At 38.1% G+C, this 21,682-nt stretch overlaps 1 protein-coding gene across 7 annotated transcripts; it reads left to right on the top strand.

Moving 5' to 3' along the window:
* Positions 1 to 871: 871 nt before the first annotated feature.
* On the top strand, positions 872 to 20,904 carry LOC116424465 (fatty-acid amide hydrolase 2-A-like). 7 transcript variants are annotated; one of them, XM_031970894.2, is made up of 11 exons: positions 872 to 1,014; positions 13,256 to 13,435; positions 13,996 to 14,215; positions 16,527 to 16,744; positions 17,152 to 17,263; positions 17,422 to 17,579; positions 17,890 to 18,027; positions 18,179 to 18,274; positions 18,699 to 18,866; positions 19,177 to 19,359; positions 19,449 to 20,902. In XM_031970894.2, the coding sequence occupies exons 1-11, from the start codon at positions 1,012 to 1,014 to the stop codon at positions 19,554 to 19,556; spliced, it is 1,584 nt and encodes a 527-aa protein (XP_031826754.1). In that variant the 5' UTR covers positions 872 to 1,011; the 3' UTR covers positions 19,557 to 20,902. The 7 variants fall into 7 exon arrangements, with proteins under 7 accessions (XP_031826754.1, XP_031826758.1, XP_031826755.1 ...); XM_031970898.2 differs by having other exon boundaries at positions 1,000 to 1,115; positions 19,449 to 20,904; XM_031970895.2 differs by having other exon boundaries at positions 1,002 to 1,139; positions 19,449 to 20,904.
* The last annotated feature ends 778 nt before the right edge of the window (positions 20,905 to 21,682 follow it).

A 21,682-nucleotide genomic window follows, 5' to 3' on the forward strand; every position in this document is an offset into this window, starting at 1 on the left:
ATGCCGCCGTAATGGCGACTCGAGATCCGACAGCCGAAACCGACCGTTATGAATGAATAATTGAATTATTCGAATAACGACGAATCGACATATGTTACAGTCGCTCAGAAGCGAATGCAGTTAAGTTCAATAGACAGGAATTTAGAGAATTCATGTTTTATAAATTAACATACGACATATTCGGAAGCTATAAGAACCGAGGCTTTCTAACCTAAAAAAGACGAAGGAACCAGTACATCCTTGAATAACTAAAATAGTATTTATTAAGAATATTATTCACTTCTACGCATATTTTCTTCTGTAGTGTTCAAGACTTCGATCTACGAATATATTTTGTCGCATTCTAGTTACGATCACGTTAAACTTTCACGCCTGAATCGAACACATTGTTAATTCGTATTCATGTGTAGATATTTATTAATTTTGTACTGCATAGATCGTGTTAGAATCATCAACAAAAATTCGGCCCACAGAGGGTTAAGATACATTCAAATATTTAATATTATAACTGGTGCAATATTGGAGCCTACAGAGAGTTCAAAGGGTTAAGACATCAATAACTCCGAAACAAAACAATCGAAACCAGTCATTTCGACTGGTACGGTAGTTCTACTGTTAATTTCAAATATTCTCGTCCACGAAGGGTTCAACAAACGTTCACGGCTTCCAATTGTCGCAAGAAATATGTTATAAAATAGATCTCGTGTATCGATGGTTATCGTCGAGCAAAAAACGCGTTTTAAACTTGTTTAATGGCTCCCGTGGTCTACACGCGGTCGTCCGCGATACGGAAGGGTCCGCGTGCGTCGGGAAATAACATCTTCAAAGGAGGAGGACGTAAAAGAGCAACAATTTATTCGCCCCACTCCGCGAAACCGATGGGAACCGTTTCCTTTTCGTAGTCGGGCAAGTCAGGTGTTAGTCTCGCTCTTACCGTTCGCCGTTCCCCGACGCCGACGCAAGCGGATCGCGAAGTCCACGTGGGGCCCACGCACGAGGATCGTCTCTAGAATGGTAAACATCGAGAGCAGTGATTGCCGGGGTTCGCAGCGCACGAAATCTTCGACAGTCTTCGATAGGGAATCATCGAACCAAAGAGAAACGCGTAGGCAACGGTATCGTTCGATGAAAACGTGATGGTGATTTGCGAATTCATTCGATAATCTGCGATTGATTTGACTGTGGTCCACGAATTCATTCGATTGCATGACAGTTTGACAGGATTTTTAAGGAGAGAAGGTGTGTAATTTTCGATGAGAATGTAGATTTGCAGAACGAATTTGGTAGAATTTATGTTTGTTCAACCAAAGAGAAACGCGTAGGCAACGGTATCGTTCGATGAAAACGTGATGGTGATTTGCGAATTGATTCGATAATCTGCGAACGATTGTGATCCACGAATTCATTCGATTGCATGACAGTTTGATAGGATTTTTAAGGAGGGAAGACGAAGGTGTGTAATTTTCGATGAGAATGTAGATTTGCAGAATGAATTTGGTAAAATTTATGTTTGTTTATAATCTGTAAATGTAATGTTCGATAATCTGCGAATAATTGATTTGATGGTGATCCACGAATTCATTCGGCAGATTGCATGACAGTTTGATAGGATCATTAAGGTGACCGGAGGGACGAAGGGGTGGAATTTTCGATGAGATTGTAGATGATTTGCAGAATGAATTTGGTAAAATTTATGATGTTTAGAGGAATACAGAATCTTCAACATAATGATCCTTCGTGGAGCTTTAATTGGTAAAATGTGTCTTTAATGAATTAATGGTTCGAACAGATTTCTGCTCAATGTCGTTTGAAGGTGACCGTGATGAAGTGGATCGCGAAAACATGTGACTGCTCTGGTTTAATTCCTTTAATTCCGATTGTTGGAATGTTTTGGACCTTTGGGGAGATTTTGGGAAGAGAAGTTTCCTGTTGCCCACTGTTAAAGATGGATAAAGTCTCCTTTTAATCATGCATATGCATCGGAGTCATCGAAACCGGTGTGTCGGACAAGAAGTAATTTGAATTCTAGCAGAATATTCAATTTTCAGTCATTTGTAATTTTGATTTAGGCGTTGTTTCTACTTTCTTTTTAATTTTAACGCTGAAAATCAATTGTCAAGAGCAGCGAGACCGGCGACGCGTTCTATTGACCTCTTTAATTCTTCGACCACTTCCAAGCATTCGCCGAGCTACACTTTATCTGCCCGTAAACGTACGTCGTACGTAACGCGTCGCTCGTTATCGCGAAATTTTCAATTATAAAAATTATACGGCAAAAATTAGACTTATCATTCAATAAACGGAATAAAGTCAGAAGTTATTCGAGAGAATATTACTCAATGATTTCTTTCTTCGTTCTATTTAATTGAACAACTTTATGTCAATTAATTAGAGAGGATATTACCGAAGGTTCTTCAACTTTATTGTTTAAAGAGCATTGATTCGAGAGAATTTTAAACTTTTTGCTGTATGAAACAAATATTTGTGTCCATTAATTAGGGAGGATATTACGAAAGTTTGTTTAACGTTATTCTTTAAAAAGTTTTAAAACTTTTTGCGTATGAAAGGAATATTTACAATTTTCATTTATTACGTAGAAATAATTCATGAAGACAACGAAAATAATTAACGAGAATCCGAAAGAAATTACGCATTCGACCATCGCCGTTCCCATTTTACGTTGGCGTGCTTCCTGACTCCTATGCAGCTGATAAGCTCGCTGCGTTTAAATGCTTCGGGAATCGATGGCTCTGAGACATGAAATTAGTAACCCTTTGCACTCGGAAGCTTCTCGTTAGAAATATTCGACACTTTCTGATGAGACGACGATATTAAACGAAACGACGAAATATTTCTATAAAGCTTTGTTCCTTAATTTACGTCTTTTCTCATTTGCAACACTTTGTAATTCTATATCAAATCAAATGACTGAGAGTCACCTCTCGAGTGCAAAGGGTTAACTTGTGTTCATTTCACGAGTTCACCGTGTCACGAATCTGTTGCAGTAGAATGCAAAATTTTCGCGACAAGAAACAATTACATTTACATTTACAATACACATTTTGTAGAAGTAAGCTGATTTTTTTGCAAATCCCCAGTTTTTATTTTCACTGCATTAAGCATGAAGAATGAAGTTAAATCTATAGGGAAATTCATGGAAATTAATTCGGTACTCTGGGGGTTAAAATATACGAGGTTCAATAGGTCATATGGTCTATTGCATATTTTAGTTCAAAGAAAAATGAAAATGGAAAGCATTCGTGAAATATTTTTGTTCTTCCAATTAGAAATATTAATAATTAATAATAGTAATATCTAGTAATTAATATTATTCAACTGATATTCAGTTATAAGAACATTTAACAAAAATTTCTTTTCTGGTTTTCTTATATGTTATATAATCACTTCATTATTATAATATTAAGACCAGTAATTAAAATACTCACATTCAATGACAAAGCCAAAACTTTTTCACTAAGTACAAATAAGCCGATCAAAAGGTTAACTCAATTTTTCATTTGCTGTTTTTTATCGGACGTTTTATTTCAATGGAACCAATAATATTATTTTTAGTTATTCAAGGATTTACTCGTTTTATTGTTGTGTCTAGACGTGTTATTTTCATTTTCATTATCCAAAATATAAAATCAAATTCATTTTCATTATCCAAAATATAAGATTAATTTCATCTTCATCATCTAAAATATATCACAGCCGCAAACACGTAACGCAGCTAGCGAACGTGTTAAACAATCACTCGGTTCCAATTATGCAAATGCACGGTCGATCCAACAATTAGTCGGGATCGATTCGATAACAGATCGACGACGGTTTAAGATCAAGGGTCAATCCCGTGGATCACCATTTCTCTCTGTCCATACGCGACCTGTCAACTGAACGCGTTCGTCGGGATCGAGCGATTCGGATGTGCAAACGTAGAAAAAGAAAGAGAAAGGGACAGCTCCGCTCGGAAGTGGCTCGAAGAAAGTGTCTGGCCCGGATGATAAATTCGGCGGCTGAGAAAGTTGTTGACGCGCGTTTCATTTTCTTCTGGGCGACGCAACCGTGGCCAGTCGCGTCTCGTTCGGTGATTCTTGTGCTGTGCTCTTGTGATCCTTGGATTACGTATTGTTAATCGACATGGGGATTAAAGTGGTACGGCAAGTAATTAACCAATAAACGAAACAATTGCTTTTCTTTTTGTTTCTTTTCGGTGGATGGTGGAAGCTCGATTAACCCTTTGGTAGAACTTGTGAGACTCGTGACGAAGATTTATAGATTTATTTAGGAAGAATCGATGTTTGTTATGCATAGATTGAAGTGGAAAAGTATTTTGCTGTTTATTATATTCTAAGTAATTAAGTTCTTGGTATATAATAATTTGTGAGACTCGTGATGAAGATTTATAATTTAATTTAGAAAGAATGCCAGAAACTCTCGAAATAATTAATACATATTAAAGAAGACTTCTGATTGCCAATGAACTTTTAGAAATCCTGTTCTCGACATCGTTCTTGTAAATGTCAATCTGTCATTCAGTTGCCACTGTTGAATAAATAATCAATTTTATCTTGCTCGAGATAATGCATATAATATCTTACTGTTTGCGAGCAGTTCACAGACCATGCTTTGAATTGTAAATTACTCTATGCGACGCAGACAAATGTTTTAATAAATAGCAAAACTACAAACAACAATCTGTTGTATTTTAATTTGATTTCGTAATAGTTTCAGAATTATAAATAATTAAAATAGTCGAAGAAAACTAATAAAATATCAAAATATTAAAATATCAAAATATCAAAATATCAAAATTACTCAAAATATCGAGCAAACATTTAAATATTCACTAGCCCCGCGCTGAAATCGCCGACACAGGTTTCTCTGGCACAGTTTCTCTCAACAGGAATTCCTCCATACCCAAGTTCAACGAATGGCATTAATATTCGATGACTTTGTCCTAATGTAGCACGGTAATCACGCAAAAAAGACAGAAACACGTGAACGCTTATTAATCGGTTTAAAATAGTTTACGCGACTTCGTCGACGATGCGGAACGATACAAAATGCAGATACGCTTTGACCTTTCGGCTATAAACACGCGGCTATCGCGAAAAACGCGGTTAAAATTGATTTCCATGAACTCTGCATGAATTCTGCGGAAATGCATCGATGATAAATGCAATATCGAATGATTTTTAGAAGTCTACGTTGTCTTTTTTCCTTTAAAACCGAGGTAACGTGCTATCAATCCATTATCTTCACGAAAAACGCGGTCAAAATTGATTTCCATGAACTCTGCATGATTTCTGCGGAAATGCATCGATGATACATGCAATATCGAATGATTTTTAGAAGTCTACGTTGTCCTTTTTCCTTTAAAACCGAGGTAATATGCGATCAATCCATTATCTTCGATCAGGTTGTAAGCAAATATAGCAAATGGCGGTAACGACGTTTACATAGTCATCGGAATTGATTAAAGAATAATTCGATTGACTTATTTATTGACGTTCCGCCGTGAATTATGCGAATTCTCCGCGGAGATTACCAGTTTCCTCGTTGATTCTGTATATTGATGATGAACGCAGCGGGATCCTCATGAAATTCATTTATTAGTGTGTCCAACGATCTATTCTGTTGAAATATTGATAATACTGTTAGCAAGTAATATAAAGGAAAATCTTACCTAAATCAAGGGTTGAAACTAATTTATTTCTAACGTTCATATATTGATACCTAATAGAAAATCTAATATTGAATTTTAGCGTTCATAATTTCGATGTATCGAATCAAATGGCGAATGAGAGTCGCTTCTCGAGTGCAAAGGGTTAATCTTTAGAGCTCTATACTATTTTATGTTACTTTTTCCCCTATTGACTGATTATAATCGGTTGTAATTATTTATAATATCGATAATTATCTACTAGGTGTTCGGTATTTCTCAATCTAATTCCACTACCATTCTCTAATTAGGTTTTCTTCTTGTATCCTTCGCTTTCCATTCTTTCTCGCAATATCTTTGTTGGTTCCTGGTACAGTCATTTTAACGATTCCGCTGAATGATTCGACGTTATTTTCTTGGTACGATAGTTTTCTTCTGGGATACTTCCTATCTTGAGTGAAGTGGCAATGGAATTGTTGGACACAGTTTTTCATTCTTAATTGTTTATCGTTTCTGATAGTGCCTGACCATGATTTCTCGAGCTACTGGATGTGTCATCGGGATATTTTATTCCACAGATATTTTCAGTGTCATGACGTGGGTTTCGTGGTTCTAATATTGTCTTCGAGGCGAATGAAATTTTCAATCTAATCTCTGGTGTTATATATACCAGGAATATATATTTACGATAAGGAATTAATCATTTCTAAATATTATTCGACAGGATGTATCTATTAGTATTATATATTTAACAATAACACCTATGGAAAAAATCGAAGGAAAACAAAAATCGCTACACCAATTTCTGTGATAATTTCAAAATGGTCGCTTCCCGATGAATCGCAACATTAGAGACGACAATTGATCTCACTGAAAATTCCCATCACAACTCAGTTTTCTAAAAATCAGCCGGTACGCAATGTTAAACATTTTCTTCGATGTAAATATCAATAAAGAAACCTAACCGCAGAGTGAACTGAACTCACCGCGATAATCGAGAGTCGCAGCGCATTAGAAGGAACGAGCAGTTGTTCCATAGCCGATGATTCACGCGTTTCAAAACGAAGCGGTCGCGTCGTCCCCGATTCCCGAAGTCATCGCGCACTGACCGATTTTACGTCACGCGTGTTTCTCCCTCCGTACGGTCTCGCGGGCGAAGAGGACCCTCGACGCGCGGTGCATGCAGAGAAGTTTGCGCCGCCACTTCACGGCTCCGCGTGGATTATTTGCATGCGCGGCTGCTGGGTTGCGACACGAAACACCTCGCGATCTATGACACCGTCCGCGCGCGAGTTCGCACGTCCCCTCACGTGTTTCACTCGAATACACAAGCCGCGATGGCGAACTGGCGCGCGCCGTAACGTTGTTGCCCGATATGTGGATGGCACTAATCAATGGGTCGCGGGATTCAATGGAGAATCGTCTCTTGGGTTCATTTGGGTAAATGGGGTTAATGAGACAGTGATTTTTGCTGTTTTAGGAATGTTGACGAGCTGAAAGTATATTGATCACTGGATCGCAGGATTCAATGGCGAATCGACATTTCTTGGGTTCATTTAATGAGTTGAAAATGTACTGATCATTGAGCTGCAGGTTTCAATGCAAAATCGACATTTCTTGGGTTCATTTGGGTAAATGGAGGTTAATGAGGCAGTAATTCTTGCTGTTTTAGGAATTTTGAGGAGTGGAAAATGTACTGATCACTGGATTGCAGGTTTTAATGCAAAATCAATAGCTTTTTAGTTGATTTGATGAGTTGAAAGTATACTAATCACTGAGCTGCAGGTTTCAGTGCAAAATCAGGATTTTTTGAATTAATTTGGATAAATGGGAGTTAATGATACAGTAATTTGTACTGTTTTAGGAATGTTGATGAGTTGAAAGTATATTGATCACTAGGCTGTAGGTTTTAATGCAAGATCTATAGTTTTTTAGTTGGTTTGATGAGTTGAAAGTATACTGATCACTGAGCTGCAAGGTTTCAGTGCAAAATCGACATTTTTTTAATTGATTTGACGAGCTTAAAGTACACTGATCATTGAGCTGCAAGGTTTTAATGCAAAATCGACATTTCCTTAATTAATTTGGATAAATGGGTGTTAACGAGACAGTAGCTTTTCCTGTTTTAGGAATACTGATGAGTTGAAAATGTACCGATCACTGCAGATTTTAATAAAAATTGTGCGCCTTAGGGATACGAATAAGTTACCCTCGGAGAATGTAAATCTTCTTAAATTATCTATTAACTCCCAAACTCGTGGATTTAATGAACCGGTGAATTATGAGTAAAAAAGTGGATGTCAATAAACCTGGCGAGAATTTTCCAAAAATAGCGAAATAATAGAATTCAAAAGGAACCCGTGGATTTAATCGAATCCATCGATTATCAGGAAGAAGATTACATCGATACTGGCAGGAATGTAAATGGACTACTAATTTATCTCTCAAGGAAGAATTCACCATCGATAGATCAAAATTTTAACGGTAGTTCCATTCACCGATCGATGGAGAACTTATCGGAAGAATGACGTAACAATTAGAATAGAGGCTCGAAAATAGAAATCACGTTCGGCGGGGATGTCAGTGACCCCGTTAACTGGTAATAAACAGTTCGAAGCCTTTGACAGGGTTCAAATGAATGGCTCTTACGAGATCATAAATAAAAAGTGCAAACTTTCTGCTGCTCGACAGGCTGTTTCAAACTGATTCCTCCATCTTCAAACTCTCGAGTGCAAAAAAGAAACAAAATTAACCCTTTTCGGACGAATGTCGACATTTGCGAGACGAAATTTTCATATTTCGAAGACTAAATCGCAAACATGATTTTAAAGAAGAATATTTAGCAGCATAAGTGGCTAGATCGCGACGTAATATGATTACTCTGATACTAAACCGTTAATAATTATTTTCATTATCATTTAGCTTTGTTATTAAAGAATAAATGTTACTATTCGAAACGCTAGAAATTCTCGTGTTAACCCTTTGCACTCGAAAGGTTTCCACTAGAAACATTCAGTATTCTCCGACGAGATACAGACGATGTCCTTCGACGATTTTTTCCCACAAATCATGAATGGAACGTAAAGACTTCGCCGCTACCCTGTATATGGTGCTCGAGCACGCGTCGATCGCAGCGGGCAGGAATTTTCTTGTTTACGGACTTGCAACACAACGCCGAGCGAGAAAATCCGCTCGAACTGGCCTCCGGGTCGCGTTAGGAAGGCGGTGTAAATGTTCCCAGCCGACCTAGACCCGATAGAACAACGATGATCCATGCGACGGATAGATCGGACACTTTCACGTTCGGATTCCTTTGGCGCAATGAAACGGAAATAATTGAGAAACCGCGAGAAAACGGTTTCGACGACTATTTAACGACGTAACCTTCGGCCGTACTGCTTCGCGGGGTATAGCGACTTTTCCAATATGGCGACCGTCCGACATATTTGCTAGGATACGAGCCTTCGTGTAACTATGTTCGATTAAATTGAATTGGTTGCGTTGGGAAGAATGGAAATATTGAAACAATGCTATTTTCCATGGTTTCTTTGTAATCAGTCTTTTCCAATATGGCGACCGTTGCAGATAGAACATCGGAATGGAGGTAGTTACTTGATTAAATTGAATTTATTGAGCTGATCTGTTTATTATGTTGAGAAATATGATAATTAGCAGTTAGATGATATGATATTTGCTTAATATTTACGTTTTTGTTGGTTTTTCTTTGTAGTTAGTCTTTCCAATATGGCGACCATTGCAGATATTAGAACGTCGACTTTGATAGTAGAGTTACTTGATTAAATTGAACCTGTTGAATTGAAAGGAATGGGGATTGGAATTCGTATGACATAATGTTTGCACAGTAACGTCATCTGAATCGGTTTTCGCTCGCAGTTAGTGTCTTTTCCAAAATGGCGGCCGCAGTGCAAAGACTCAACACGCCGAATGTATGTAAATGCGGCTTCGAACAGTCGGCTCAGCTAAGTTGTTTGCAAATAATAAGAGTCGCGTAAGACAAACGCGACGTCTTCATGGAAACCAGCAATACGGTGTCCGAAGATCGATTATGGTATTTAACTCATGGCTACGCAGCTAATTACGCGACTCACTGGAAGATGAGTAACTCAACTACGTCATGATTCTCTGCGTTTATGTAAATTTCTACATTTGTTACATCAAGTTTATTAACATAGGTAAAAACAAATTTTACTTTGGAATATTCTTCGCGTCTACGAAAATCGTTGAAATCGATCAGGAACGCGTGGAATTACAAAATTAAATCTAAAATATCTTTGAAACATTGAAAATATCTGAGAAATTGAAATTTTTCTCTAAAAGTTTAAAAGTTTGGAACTTTGAAAGTTTAGAACTTTGAAAATTGAAAAGTTTGGAACTTTGAAAATTGAAAAGTTTGGAACTTTGAAAGCTTAAAAGTTTAAAAGCTTGAAACACTAAACTTTGTACAACGCGTCACTACGCAAATTATTCACATCAGTCGCAACAATCATCTACATTTTATCAAAGAATATTTCCACTCAAAAACTTTCGAGCGCAAATGGTTAAAACATCCCCTACATCTCATACACAATCAAACCGTGCCACGAATTTTCATTCCCATAAGAAACCGAAAAACCCGAGTGTTACGATCAACGAGAATGCAAATCGCAGCTGGCAATGAATTCCCCAGCGTTAGAATGAAACCTGATTCCACGGGTAATGCAACGAATGTCAATAACTCGGCAGGCTCGTGGCCATTAATCCGTTCGATGGCGAGTCTGGGAAGGCCGGCCTGTCGGTTTCACGAAACGCACGCCCCACCTTGATGGTTTTTCATTTAAGTATGCCGGACGCGTGTCAGGTCCGTTTAGTGCGCGCCGCGACTATTCAATGACTTACGATACCGGTCGGCGAGTCGAACACACCGGACGTTTTCTTCCACCCTCGCTTCGGTCCGTTCCGATAAAGCAACCTGTAATCTCGTACAAACACGCACAGTGAATCCCTCGAACTCCGATCGAACCGTGAACAACTAAACGCTGCGCGTTCGCGGCAACGAACATATTACTTGTTTAATACTTATGAAATAATAATAAGATATTTGAATATTTCTCATATAGTGATATATCGCGAACTTATAAGTTGATCTCATTGAAAAATCGGCCAGTTTTATAGGAATTAATTAAACTGGTAAAAAACTGACGATCTCTCGAGGAAACTTCGCGTAGATCTTTGGAACGGAAAAGTTGATCGATTTCATCGTGTGAATTAAAGTACGAGTTACTGAGAGATGATTAAACAATGGTAAAAATGGTAACCGTTGGAGAGCTGGCAAGAAACTGACGATCTCTCGAGGAAACTTCACGTAGATCTTTGGAACGCAAAAATTGATCGATTGCATCGTGTGAATTAAAGTACGAGTTACTGAGAGATACTGATTAAACATAGTAATTAGTGAATGTAAACTTTGAGGGAACACGTGATTAGTATTTTCTAAGGAGTGATGGTAACAGTGAATCTCCTGAAGAGGCATTGATCTAGAATTGAAGGATAATAAAGGGAACACTTCTAAATGAGTTAATTGCACTTGATAGAACGTGTATTTAATGGCTAAGTGATAATTAGTGCTCGAAGTAATATTATTCCAAGTGAAAATGGTAAAAGTGGAGACTGAAGGGGAATCTAAATAGGACACAGATTCGAGAACTTCTGAATATTTATGCAAAATTACAGTTACAAAAAATAATAATTATTTTTGAAGTTGAAGAATCTAATAAGATGATATTTGAATCTCAGTTTCGCTGGGAAATAAAGCGATCGAGATAAATCTGGATAGATTGCGATCAGATCTGTATCTGAATCTGCGATAAGGATTCAGTGATAATTTCTCTGTCGATCGGAAGGAGATATAGATTTATTTGTAGCAGTGTTTGGCGAAATTAACGAGAAACATTAACGAGAAACCGTTAAAGAAGATAAGCGCCATGGAGTTGATACTGTGTATGGTGCCAGTTTTTTATATGAAGCTGCTCTCTGATAGCTCGGTGAGTTATTGGGGGTCCCGTTATACAGGGTGCTCCAAATGAAATGATCGAAACTACAAGCAGCTCTATCTTTTCATTGTTACGTCCATTTTTTGTATAAATTTGTCGATGTTTACAAATGTATTAGGATCATTAGATTGTGACGATTAAGAATAAATCGAGAAATATGATATTTTGTTTAAGAATTGTTCTGAATTTTGAAACAATGCAAATATTCGTATCTTATATATTATATTTAGATTGTTTGAAATTACTGATAAACTGTATCCTTGTTTTATGAGATTATCATGCGAATAATTGTTATTTATTATTGATACTCGTTAATCGACATTCCTCTAACGCTGATAACCACTTCTGGAATACATTATAACAGCTGGCAATTATAATTTTTATTCAGACAATCGCGGCTTTGCTTGAACCGTACGTTGTGTTAAAGTTCTCGTCCAATATCGGAAGTTCACAGCGTCCTTCGTGTTTTATCATCATAATAGATGCGTGTTTGTTTTGTCTGCATCAGAACATTGTGAGAATTGTGTTTTCGGTCGGGAGGACGTAGATAAACTGAGAAGCGATTAAGCTGCTAAGTATTGCGGTTTTTAAGGTCTTGGAGTTTGGAACTTTGGAAGATTGAGAGTTTAAAGGTTTAAAAATTCAAAAATTTAAATGTTTGGAACTTTGAAAGTTTAGCAGTTCAAGAATTTAAAAGTTTGGAACTTTGAAAGTTTGAAAGTTTGAAAGTTTGAAAGCTTGGAACTTTAAAGTTTTGAGTTCCAAGCTTTCAGAATATCAAAGTTTCAAAGTTCCAAGCTTTCAAACTATCAAAGTTTCAAAGTCCCAAGCTTTCAAATTATGAAACTTTGATAGTTCAAAAGCTTAGAACTTTGAAACTTTGATAGTTCGAAAGCTTTGAACTTTGAAACTTTGATAGCCCGAAAGCTTGGAAGCTTGTAAGTTTCAAAGTTTCAAAGTTTCAAAGTTTTAAAAGCTAGAACAGTTAGAAATTCGACAAAGTGGAAGTTCAAAACGTTCAAAATAAACGACACAAACGACATCTCCATTCGTTGTCAGTGTCAAGTCAAAGACCTCGTAACACACTGCTTTAATCACGTCAATTGACCCGATCCCACTTATTATTAGATCCGACTCTTCCCTCCTCGTTATAGAAATTAGTGGATCGTTACCCAATAAGACTCTGTCAAGGAATCATACATAAAAAGAACGACTAGACCACCGTCAGTAAGTTGGCGCAGCTCCTAATAAAACATTCTCCACACAAGCTCCTCAGAAAATCATTTTCCTCTTACAATCTTTATTACAAAAGCTAAAATTAGACACTTCCTTTACAATCATTTGAAACGGATTTCCTGTCCCCAATTAACATACAAACCTGTCGCGATCGCTTTTCAAGTCATTAATTAACATTTTACTGTCGATTGTATTAAAACCAATAACAACGCGTCGTTTCTCACAGTGACAAATCGATATTGATCGCGTTTCGTCTTTATTCTGTTTGCCCTTTGACACTGGAAATGTTCCGTTATTTTTTCAGGGCACGATAATACTTGTAGTGCATAAGATGCTCAAGTTCGTGTTCTTCTTATTGGATTGGCTGGTCACTCCGCTCATCCTGCTGCAGACATTCCGAAAGCGGAAACGACTGCCGCCGATCAGGAATCATCTGCTGCTGCTCTCAGCGACCGAACTCGCGAAGCGGATTCGAAGGAAAGAGGTGAGGCACATAAACAATGAAATTTTGCGCACATCTACTACTTTCAGTTATTTGTGATTTTAACCCTTTGCACTCGGAAGTTTCTCTGGAAATATTCAACAATTTTTGACGAGATACAGGCGACATTGAAACTAATTTAACACGTTCCGTACGCGCCCCACGCTGAACTTTCCGTTCAAGCCATTGGTTATTGTCATTGTAAAATGAGGAATTTATTAAAAACGTATTATGCAGTCAATTATGGGCATCTTAATGGACGTGGTAGTCATTCTTTTTTACTGCGATCTGTTTTAACGTTGAAAAATGCGATTCCCAATCGGCAAGAGACTGTACTGTAAAAGTTGCAACATTCTGGAATAGTTGTGTGGATGAACCACGTTTACGTTTGCCATGTTTTAACAAAGTTCACCGTAGTATCCCTTCCAGATTATGTACAAGCTTGTCACGTAAATATAATATTAAATATATTTCAACTAAAATGTTTTATTTCAAACTAATACAGACATCGCAATTTACACGTTTCTAACTGAATCTCCTGTCACTGCGTTACTCGTCCGCAGGTCAGCAGCGAGGAGGCTGTCAAATCGTACATAGAAAGATGCCAGGACGTGAACCCGATCGTGAACGCGATCGTCGAGACGAGATACGACGCGGCGGTTCAAGAGGCACGAGCGGTCGACGAATTTCTGTCTCGTTGCACGAAAACCGAGGAGGAACTGGCACGGGAATTGCCGCTGCTCGGTCTGCCAATCACGGTGAAGGAGAGCATCGCTGTACAAGGTTCGTTTCATCCGTCGTTTATTGTCGCCCGCCGACGCCCAGGTCTGGTTTGACCCGCGCGTAAAAAACCAATCGTTTCGTTAATGGCTAACTTATGGTCACACTTGAAAATATGATACACATGTAAAAATTTGTTTGTATGTTTGGAGAATATTTCTACAAAATGGAAAAAATTTTATTGAATTACATTATTATTATCGCACGTTCATCGAACTGAATGTCACCAGAATCTGGAGCATTATTTATAATATATACACCATGGCATTCAACGTGTTAACGAAAATTGATGCTTGAGAATTTGATCTGTAAGTGGACGACGGTGGTAGAATTCCACGATTGTGAAAATGACAGGCATTTCACACGTGATTATGGTTAACGTTTGTTACACAAGATGACTCCTGAGAGATAGTGCGCTCGAAACGGTTCCATTTATAAAATCGGCGCGTCGTATTGACGAAACGTATCGTCGTTCCGACGGAACTGGTTTGGAGTCCGTTCTGCGGATGTTTCATGAATAACGCAACCTTCTGAGTTCCGAGTTACAGACATTTGTGTTCGTTTATTACAGATTTCTTTTGTAGTTAGTCTTTCCAATATGGCGACCGTTGAATACTAGAACGTCGGCTTTGATAGTAGAGTTACTTGATTAAATTGAATCTGTCGAATTGAAAATAATGGGGATTGGAATTCGTATGACATAATGTTTGCACAATAACATCATCTGAATCGGTTTTCGCTGTTAGTGTCTTTTCCAAAATGGCAGCTAGTGTTTCCAATATGCCGAGTTATATGACACTCCAATGAATTCAATTGATAACGAAGGAGATAACGAAGGAGATTGTAGTTCTAGTTCTTTAGGCGGTCTAAGTGTTAAGACTGATGAGGATAAAAGTATCTATATGCAAAAGAATATTCGGTTGCAGCAATGTATGCATCATTTTCTTTTACGCGAGCGGCCCCGTGGTGTATGGGAATGTTGTCAATCCGCGTGTCATTGAACTCAGGCGAATTACGGGAGAAGAAAAGAGGAGGAAGGTGAAGAAAATAAGCCGAGTAATGTGGGACACGGAGTTCCACCGCGAAGCCCGCGTCTCCCACGCGCCGCAGAATATTCACGCGAACCGGCTCCGTATCTCGGAACCGGTTTACCGTCGGCGCACGCTGCAGCGAATGGGTTCAAGATCTACCGTTGCAGGTGCTCAAAAATAATCAATCGGAAGTCGGCTCGGCGAACCGCGTCACGGGAGAAACGTGATTTCCCAAATTAGGGGCGAAGAGGGGAATCGAAGCACCCAACGATCTCCGATGAAAAAATTCGATTTTGTGAATAAAATCTTGTAGAAATAATATCTAGAAAACAAATTTCGTGTATCGTTCTCTATTCTAGTCTGGAATTCGTCATTTATGATGGAACGCTTGATGATAGAATGATCTATATTAAATTACTACGTAGAATGACTCACTGTTCATTTCAATGTTTACAATTATTGGAGAGATAACAGATTCTCTGGGAATCTGTTAAAATTGATTTATTAATAGAAACTGACTTCTAAATCTTGATAACTATTGGATTTTCCATGAAAAAGTTAAGACAACATCGTTGCTACATTTACTGTGCTAACTGTCGGTCTCGTCTGGTCGATGCTCGAAATGTTTCGATCCACAAGGACGCAACTTGTTTGAACTTTCTATCACTAACAAGTTACCATTTTAGCACTTTCGTCCTCTGCACATGTTCCCGCACGCGTTCCTCGGTTCTTTGTCTCTTTGTCTGCTCCCGGAGAGTTATTCATCCTCCGTTAATCGGTTCTCGAATCTTTCGGTGCAGATGCACTTGAGTCATCCGCTTCCTAATGCGTCGTCCACGCGTATGGGTTATCGTTAGGTTGCGGATTTTATGGAAACTCGATAGTAAAGAAACTAAGAAAATTTCGAATTTTCGACATTTCAACAGGTTAACTCAGGCTAAAACTTCATATATCGAACATTCTATCTTCAACTTAACTTTAACATGATGTGTAACAGTCGTAAAGAAACTACTATAATCTTGGGAGACTGAACAATTCTGTGATTGCAAAACTCCAAAAATTTCTCTAAACTTCTAACATTAAGACACTAAATATTTTGATTAAATGTCACGTGTATCTCTCGACAATTATGTAATTGGAGATGCTTCAACGTTTTCTCTGAGAACTTTTGAAGTTCAGAATTCAAGGTTTCAGTTTTTGTTATTGTAAATTGGGTTTTTTTGTAAACATGTCGTTTAACATGTTGCAGAATTAAGATTGAGCGTGTGAACGTTGATTTTCAGGCATGTCTCATTCAGTCGGCGTGAAGAAGAAGATTGTGGACAGAGCGGACGAGGACGCGGACGTCGTCGCCAGAGTGCGAGAAGCGGGAGCTATTGTTATACTCGTCAGTAATACACCGGAACTGTGTCTGGCATGGGAAAGCAACAATAAAGTAACCGGTTCCACCTGGAACCCTTACGACACCAGCAAAAGCGCCGGCGGTTCCTCGGGCGGCGAGGTTTGTCCTCTTCGATACGCAAAATCAACATTCATTTTAACCCTCTACGAGCCGAATTTCTGTTCATGATTATAACAGAATCTATACAGTACAAAATTAATAAATATCCACATACAGAATTTACTGTAAATGATTAGTAATCGATTTGAAATGAAATTGATAATTTAAGTAATTTCTAAGTAAATACAACAGCAGAATGTTATCATTGAAGTCTCCACGCCGGTGACTTCGATGCGTGGTGAAGCGAGCGAGCGACAATATGGCGGCTACTCGGTCGGTAAAGCGATTTCACGCAGAACCCTCAACTTTGATTTTCACTGAAATTAAATCGATAGAAACATTCTATAATGAAATATTCCATCAGAATTAAGTTTAATGTTCATATTTTCTTTTTGTTTCTATTTCAGGCCGCTCTTTTAAGTTCCGCCGCGTCTGTCGTTAGTCTTTCATCCGACATCGCCGGTTCGGCTAGATACCCTGCCATGTGCTGCGGAATTTTCGGCCACAAACCTTCAGCTCGTGAGTATTTCTTTTCTCGTCGAAACAATCACAAATATTTCAATTTTCTCCAAAATCTAATTCTTCGATCACTCCTATCAGAAACACTATCTTTCACTGTAACTTCAAACACTAAATTCCATTGGACACAACAGGGTACATAATTGCATTAATTACAGACACGGTATGCTGCAAGGGTCACAAACCATTCTCCAGCGACGAAAATTGGGACGATTACTTCTCTATTGGTACAATGAGCAGATACGCGGAGGACCTTCCCCTGATGATGAGCGTGATATCTCAGACGGATGATGCTCGTCGTCGCTTCAGTCAAGAAGTAATCATTTAGTTAAAACATTAACACGTTAAGCGCCACGAAAATCTTAAGCGTTTTCCCATAGAGTTTGTCTCTTGTAGCAAAGAAAAGCAGGAAGAATTATGAATTGTTCCGCGTTGCAACGTTTGCGTATTATCAACTTAGTTGCCTTATTAAACATTTTTATTTAACATCGGTTGTCTTGTATGTCACGATTGGTTTTTAGTCATTCAGAAGCGTCAGTCGCCAGTGACTGACATGGCGCTTAACGTGTTAAAATAAAACTCCATATTGTATAATGAAATTTCATTAACTCGACGATCGTTTTCAGACGTCTCTGAAAGACATGAAGTTCTTCTACGCCGAAGAATGTTGTGGAATAACGACGTCCATTAACAGCGACATGAAAGCAGCCATTCATAAATTAAGAAAATACCTTGAAGCGACTTACGGTGCCAAGGTGCAACAGGTTGGTAAACACAAGCGGCAAACGTACTCTCGCGGGACTCATTAGAATAAGAAGTAAACTCATTAATCCATTAGCGGACATTGTAAAAGGGTTTGGAATAAAACGATCCGTTCCAAATCGGCGTTACTCTATACGAATATTCTTTTTCCAGGCAAAATTGCCGGATATGAAGTACGCTTTCGACATATCAGCTCGTTCTCTGTTGAACATGGACGTGGACGACGTTATAAAGGAATTCGAAGGACCGGTACGAAACAATCATTCCATGAAAGATACGTAAGGCAGATGACGAATCGGATCAAAATTGAAAAAGAAAAAGAAAAATAAATATATATAGAGATAAATAGGTATATGCGTGGTCAATATAGTTAATTAATATTATAACCATTACCGGGGTTTCAGGGTACCCGGGCCTTCGCCATTGAAAATAAACAGAATTAGTATATAAAAATTAACAAAAGATAACCAAATATGCAAATGACTAGATAAGTAAATGCATATCCTACAATACTTTAATCTACGCTAAATATTCTAGATACTACAATAATGTTTGTGTTTTTACTCACTTCCGAAGATGATCCGATTCGCCGCGGTCTACCTTATATAACTTATTTAAGTTCCAATAAATATCTACGTACCTTAATGCATCTTTGTATCAAACAATCGCACAGATCACGTCCAAAGTCTTCCTGGAGTTGATCAAGTACATCTTCTGCGTGTCTCGGTTTTCCTTCTCGATGGTGTCTTACGCGATGGTGAAGTGGTCGTACAGCAAATTCCCGCAGAGGTTCCGACACAAGATGGACGACAAGGCGGTGTCCCTGAAGAAGCAGTTCGATGTAAGGAAACGTTTGGACGAGATACAGTTTGAAATTGAAATATAACTTTAACACTAGCTTTACGGACATTTATTCTATACTTTATTCTATTGTTCTACGGAACTACGTGTTCGTTTATTTAAATCGCGAGAATTGTAGCTTCGAACCAGAGTATTGCGACGCGTATTTAGTAATAGTTAAGCTATTACTAAATAATGTTTAAAAAATCCAATATCCGTCAAATTGAGGGGGTCCGTAAACCTAGTGTTAATAGAACGGAAACCAAAAAGTCAAGATTCTTCGTAACAATTGTACTACTTCGTGATTGCAGGACGTTCTAGGCGACAATGGCGTACTGATTTATCCATCATTCATCAGTCCAGCTCATTACCGGTACCAAATGTACACGAGAACGGCGAATTACACTTACATGATGCTTTACAATGTGCTGGGGCTGCCAGTGACGCAGTGCCCCATAGGATTCAACAGCAAAGGCTTGCCTGTTGGTGTTCAGGTGATTTTCGATCATTCAATTTTTATCAATACTCAACGTTTAATTTTTTTGTAATAATCTAATGGTAATCGTTTGTGTTTCTTTCACAGATCGTCGCGAACGCTGGCAACGATCACCTAACCATCGCCATGGCCAGAGAGATAGAGAAAGCCTTCGGCGGCTGGAAGCAACCGCCGACAACGGAAATACCGGTCTGATCCTTATCAGCCACGTTGTAGATATTCTACAAAAATCTACTTCATACGCGCAACGACGTGGAACCATCGCGATCACGTTAAGAAATATCGAACGTTTCCCATCATTCACACGCGATTGAATTCATCGTTCACGATTCCCCATCGACAGCGAAGGACTTCCATTATCGCCGCCATCTTTGTACATAAGGATGATATTCCGATGTAAAGAAACGTTAATTAATCTCAGCTAAGACGTTAGATGCTAAACCAGCGTTGCAATTCTGCAATTTGTAAATTACACAATTATTGCGTCGGTGTCTTTGTCGAACGAGTTTTCGAAGTACACAAAATGGAAAGAATACAATATTTAATCATTCGACTGAATTGGATTATTATCATTGTACGTTCATCGAACTGAATGTCACCGCAATGGGTAGCATTATTCATAATATAGAAATGTTTGCGAACAATCGTCGTTTAATTGAGCGAAGTGTAGTAGTTCAATTTGGTTGACCGGCGACCCTCATGACATTCAACGTGTTAACCCTTTGCACTCGAGAATATTTTTCTCAACAAATATTCGTTACTTTCCGATAATAAAAAAAATTCTGACATAAAGAAACACCTTGCATAAATTAAGTAACTATTTTATTTCCATGTGTTGATGCATTATAGAAAAATTTAATATTGAATTCTAAATTTTGTCATTTTCATGGGTCAAATCTCGAGTGCAAAGCGTTAATTACCGATGGATTACTTAGCGATTCATCCAGCGCGAGACTGCGAAAGAAACTCAAGTAATTAAATGATGAGAAGAGAATGTACGGTATAGATTAATTAGAGCAACACCGAGAAAGCGCTAATTAGCGTCTGATTGGAATGTACCAATTACGATACTTGAATTTTGAGATTCTGGAATCATCGACTCCAAGCGAAAGATCACCTGTTCCAGATCACACACCCGAGAACCTAGAGCAATAAGATTGACGAGTTTCCTGATTACTGTTAGATACTTTGTAACTTATTTAAATAATCATAGGACTACAGTTTTTATCGATTATATTATTCATGCACGCCGAGCAAGTCCCATCGACGATCCGTTTCGATCTACAATCGTCAGATGACGCCAGTTCGCATTATTTATGAGAATATTCAAACGCATTTGACAAAAAGAATGCAATGTTTCACTTTGGTTTACAAGCGTTAGACGTATGTGCTATAAGAGACGTTAAGTCTTCCACTAAATTCAAAATGTCCGCCATCTTGATGATCTCTGGTACATACTTCTACGATACCGTTTCACTACTATCCATGTTTTCTCCTATTTGTTAGAGTATTATTTTTTATATGTACATAATGAAAATAAATACAAGTTGTCTGTTGAAGAATCCGATTGCGTTAATTTACATCACAATAGAAATTCCTATACCCTATCGAGAGCTTCATTAGACTGAAGAAGAACGCTCATTAACATTCATTCGACTGTTGATTACATCATCTGAGCGCACCGGTGACGCGAAGAAAGTATCACACAATTTTAACACTAGGTTTACGGAACGCGTCAAATTGACGCATATTGGTTAGAAATATTATTTTGTAAAATACGCCGATTTTGATTGACGCGATCACACTGACATCTACCCCAGTTACCTACTATCAAATCTCCAGTTTCCACAATCTAAATAAACGAGCATCAATTCTTTTAGGAAATCTAGTGTTAACCAGTTAACTGTGGAATTTAATTGGAGAAACCTCTGGTTTCGCAGGACGAATGCGCGTAGAGTATATTTTAACCCTTTGAACTCTGTAGGCTCCAATTATGTCACCAGTTACAATATTCAATATTTCAATGAACTAAAGAAACTACCCTAATATCATTAGATTTTCTATTATCAATTGTTAGATTTTCATTAACCCTTTGCACTCCAGAAATTTGTCGCTGGAAATATTCAATTCATTTTTACGAGATATAGATGACACTTTTCTTCAACTAACTTAACGAGGAATCTATTCGCAAATTAAGGGGAACAATAGTCTGACGCAAGCAATAAATAACTGCTTTTTATCGTCGCTGCAAAAGAATAATTGAACTCCGATCTTTGAACTCCACAGGCTCCAATATTGCACCAGTTATAATATCAAATATT

Source organism: Nomia melanderi, chromosome 5 (genome assembly GCF_051020985.1).
Source record: "Nomia melanderi isolate GNS246 chromosome 5, iyNomMela1, whole genome shotgun sequence".
Classification (NCBI taxonomy): domain Eukaryota; kingdom Metazoa; phylum Arthropoda; class Insecta; order Hymenoptera; family Halictidae; genus Nomia; species Nomia melanderi.

Excerpts from the sequence above, each read along its gene's own strand:
- LOC116424465 (XM_031970892.2), top strand. The coding sequence starts at position 11,647 with ATGGAGTTGATACTGTGTATGGTGCCAGTTTTTTATATGAAGCTGCTC. Across the intron at positions 11,707-13,255 it reads AGCTGCTCTCTGATAGCTCG|GGCACGATAATACTTGTAGT; the intron begins GTGAGTTATTGG and ends TTATTTTTTCAG. Across the intron at positions 16,745-17,151 it reads GCGGTTCCTCGGGCGGCGAG|GCCGCTCTTTTAAGTTCCGC; the intron begins GTTTGTCCTCTT and ends TTTCTATTTCAG.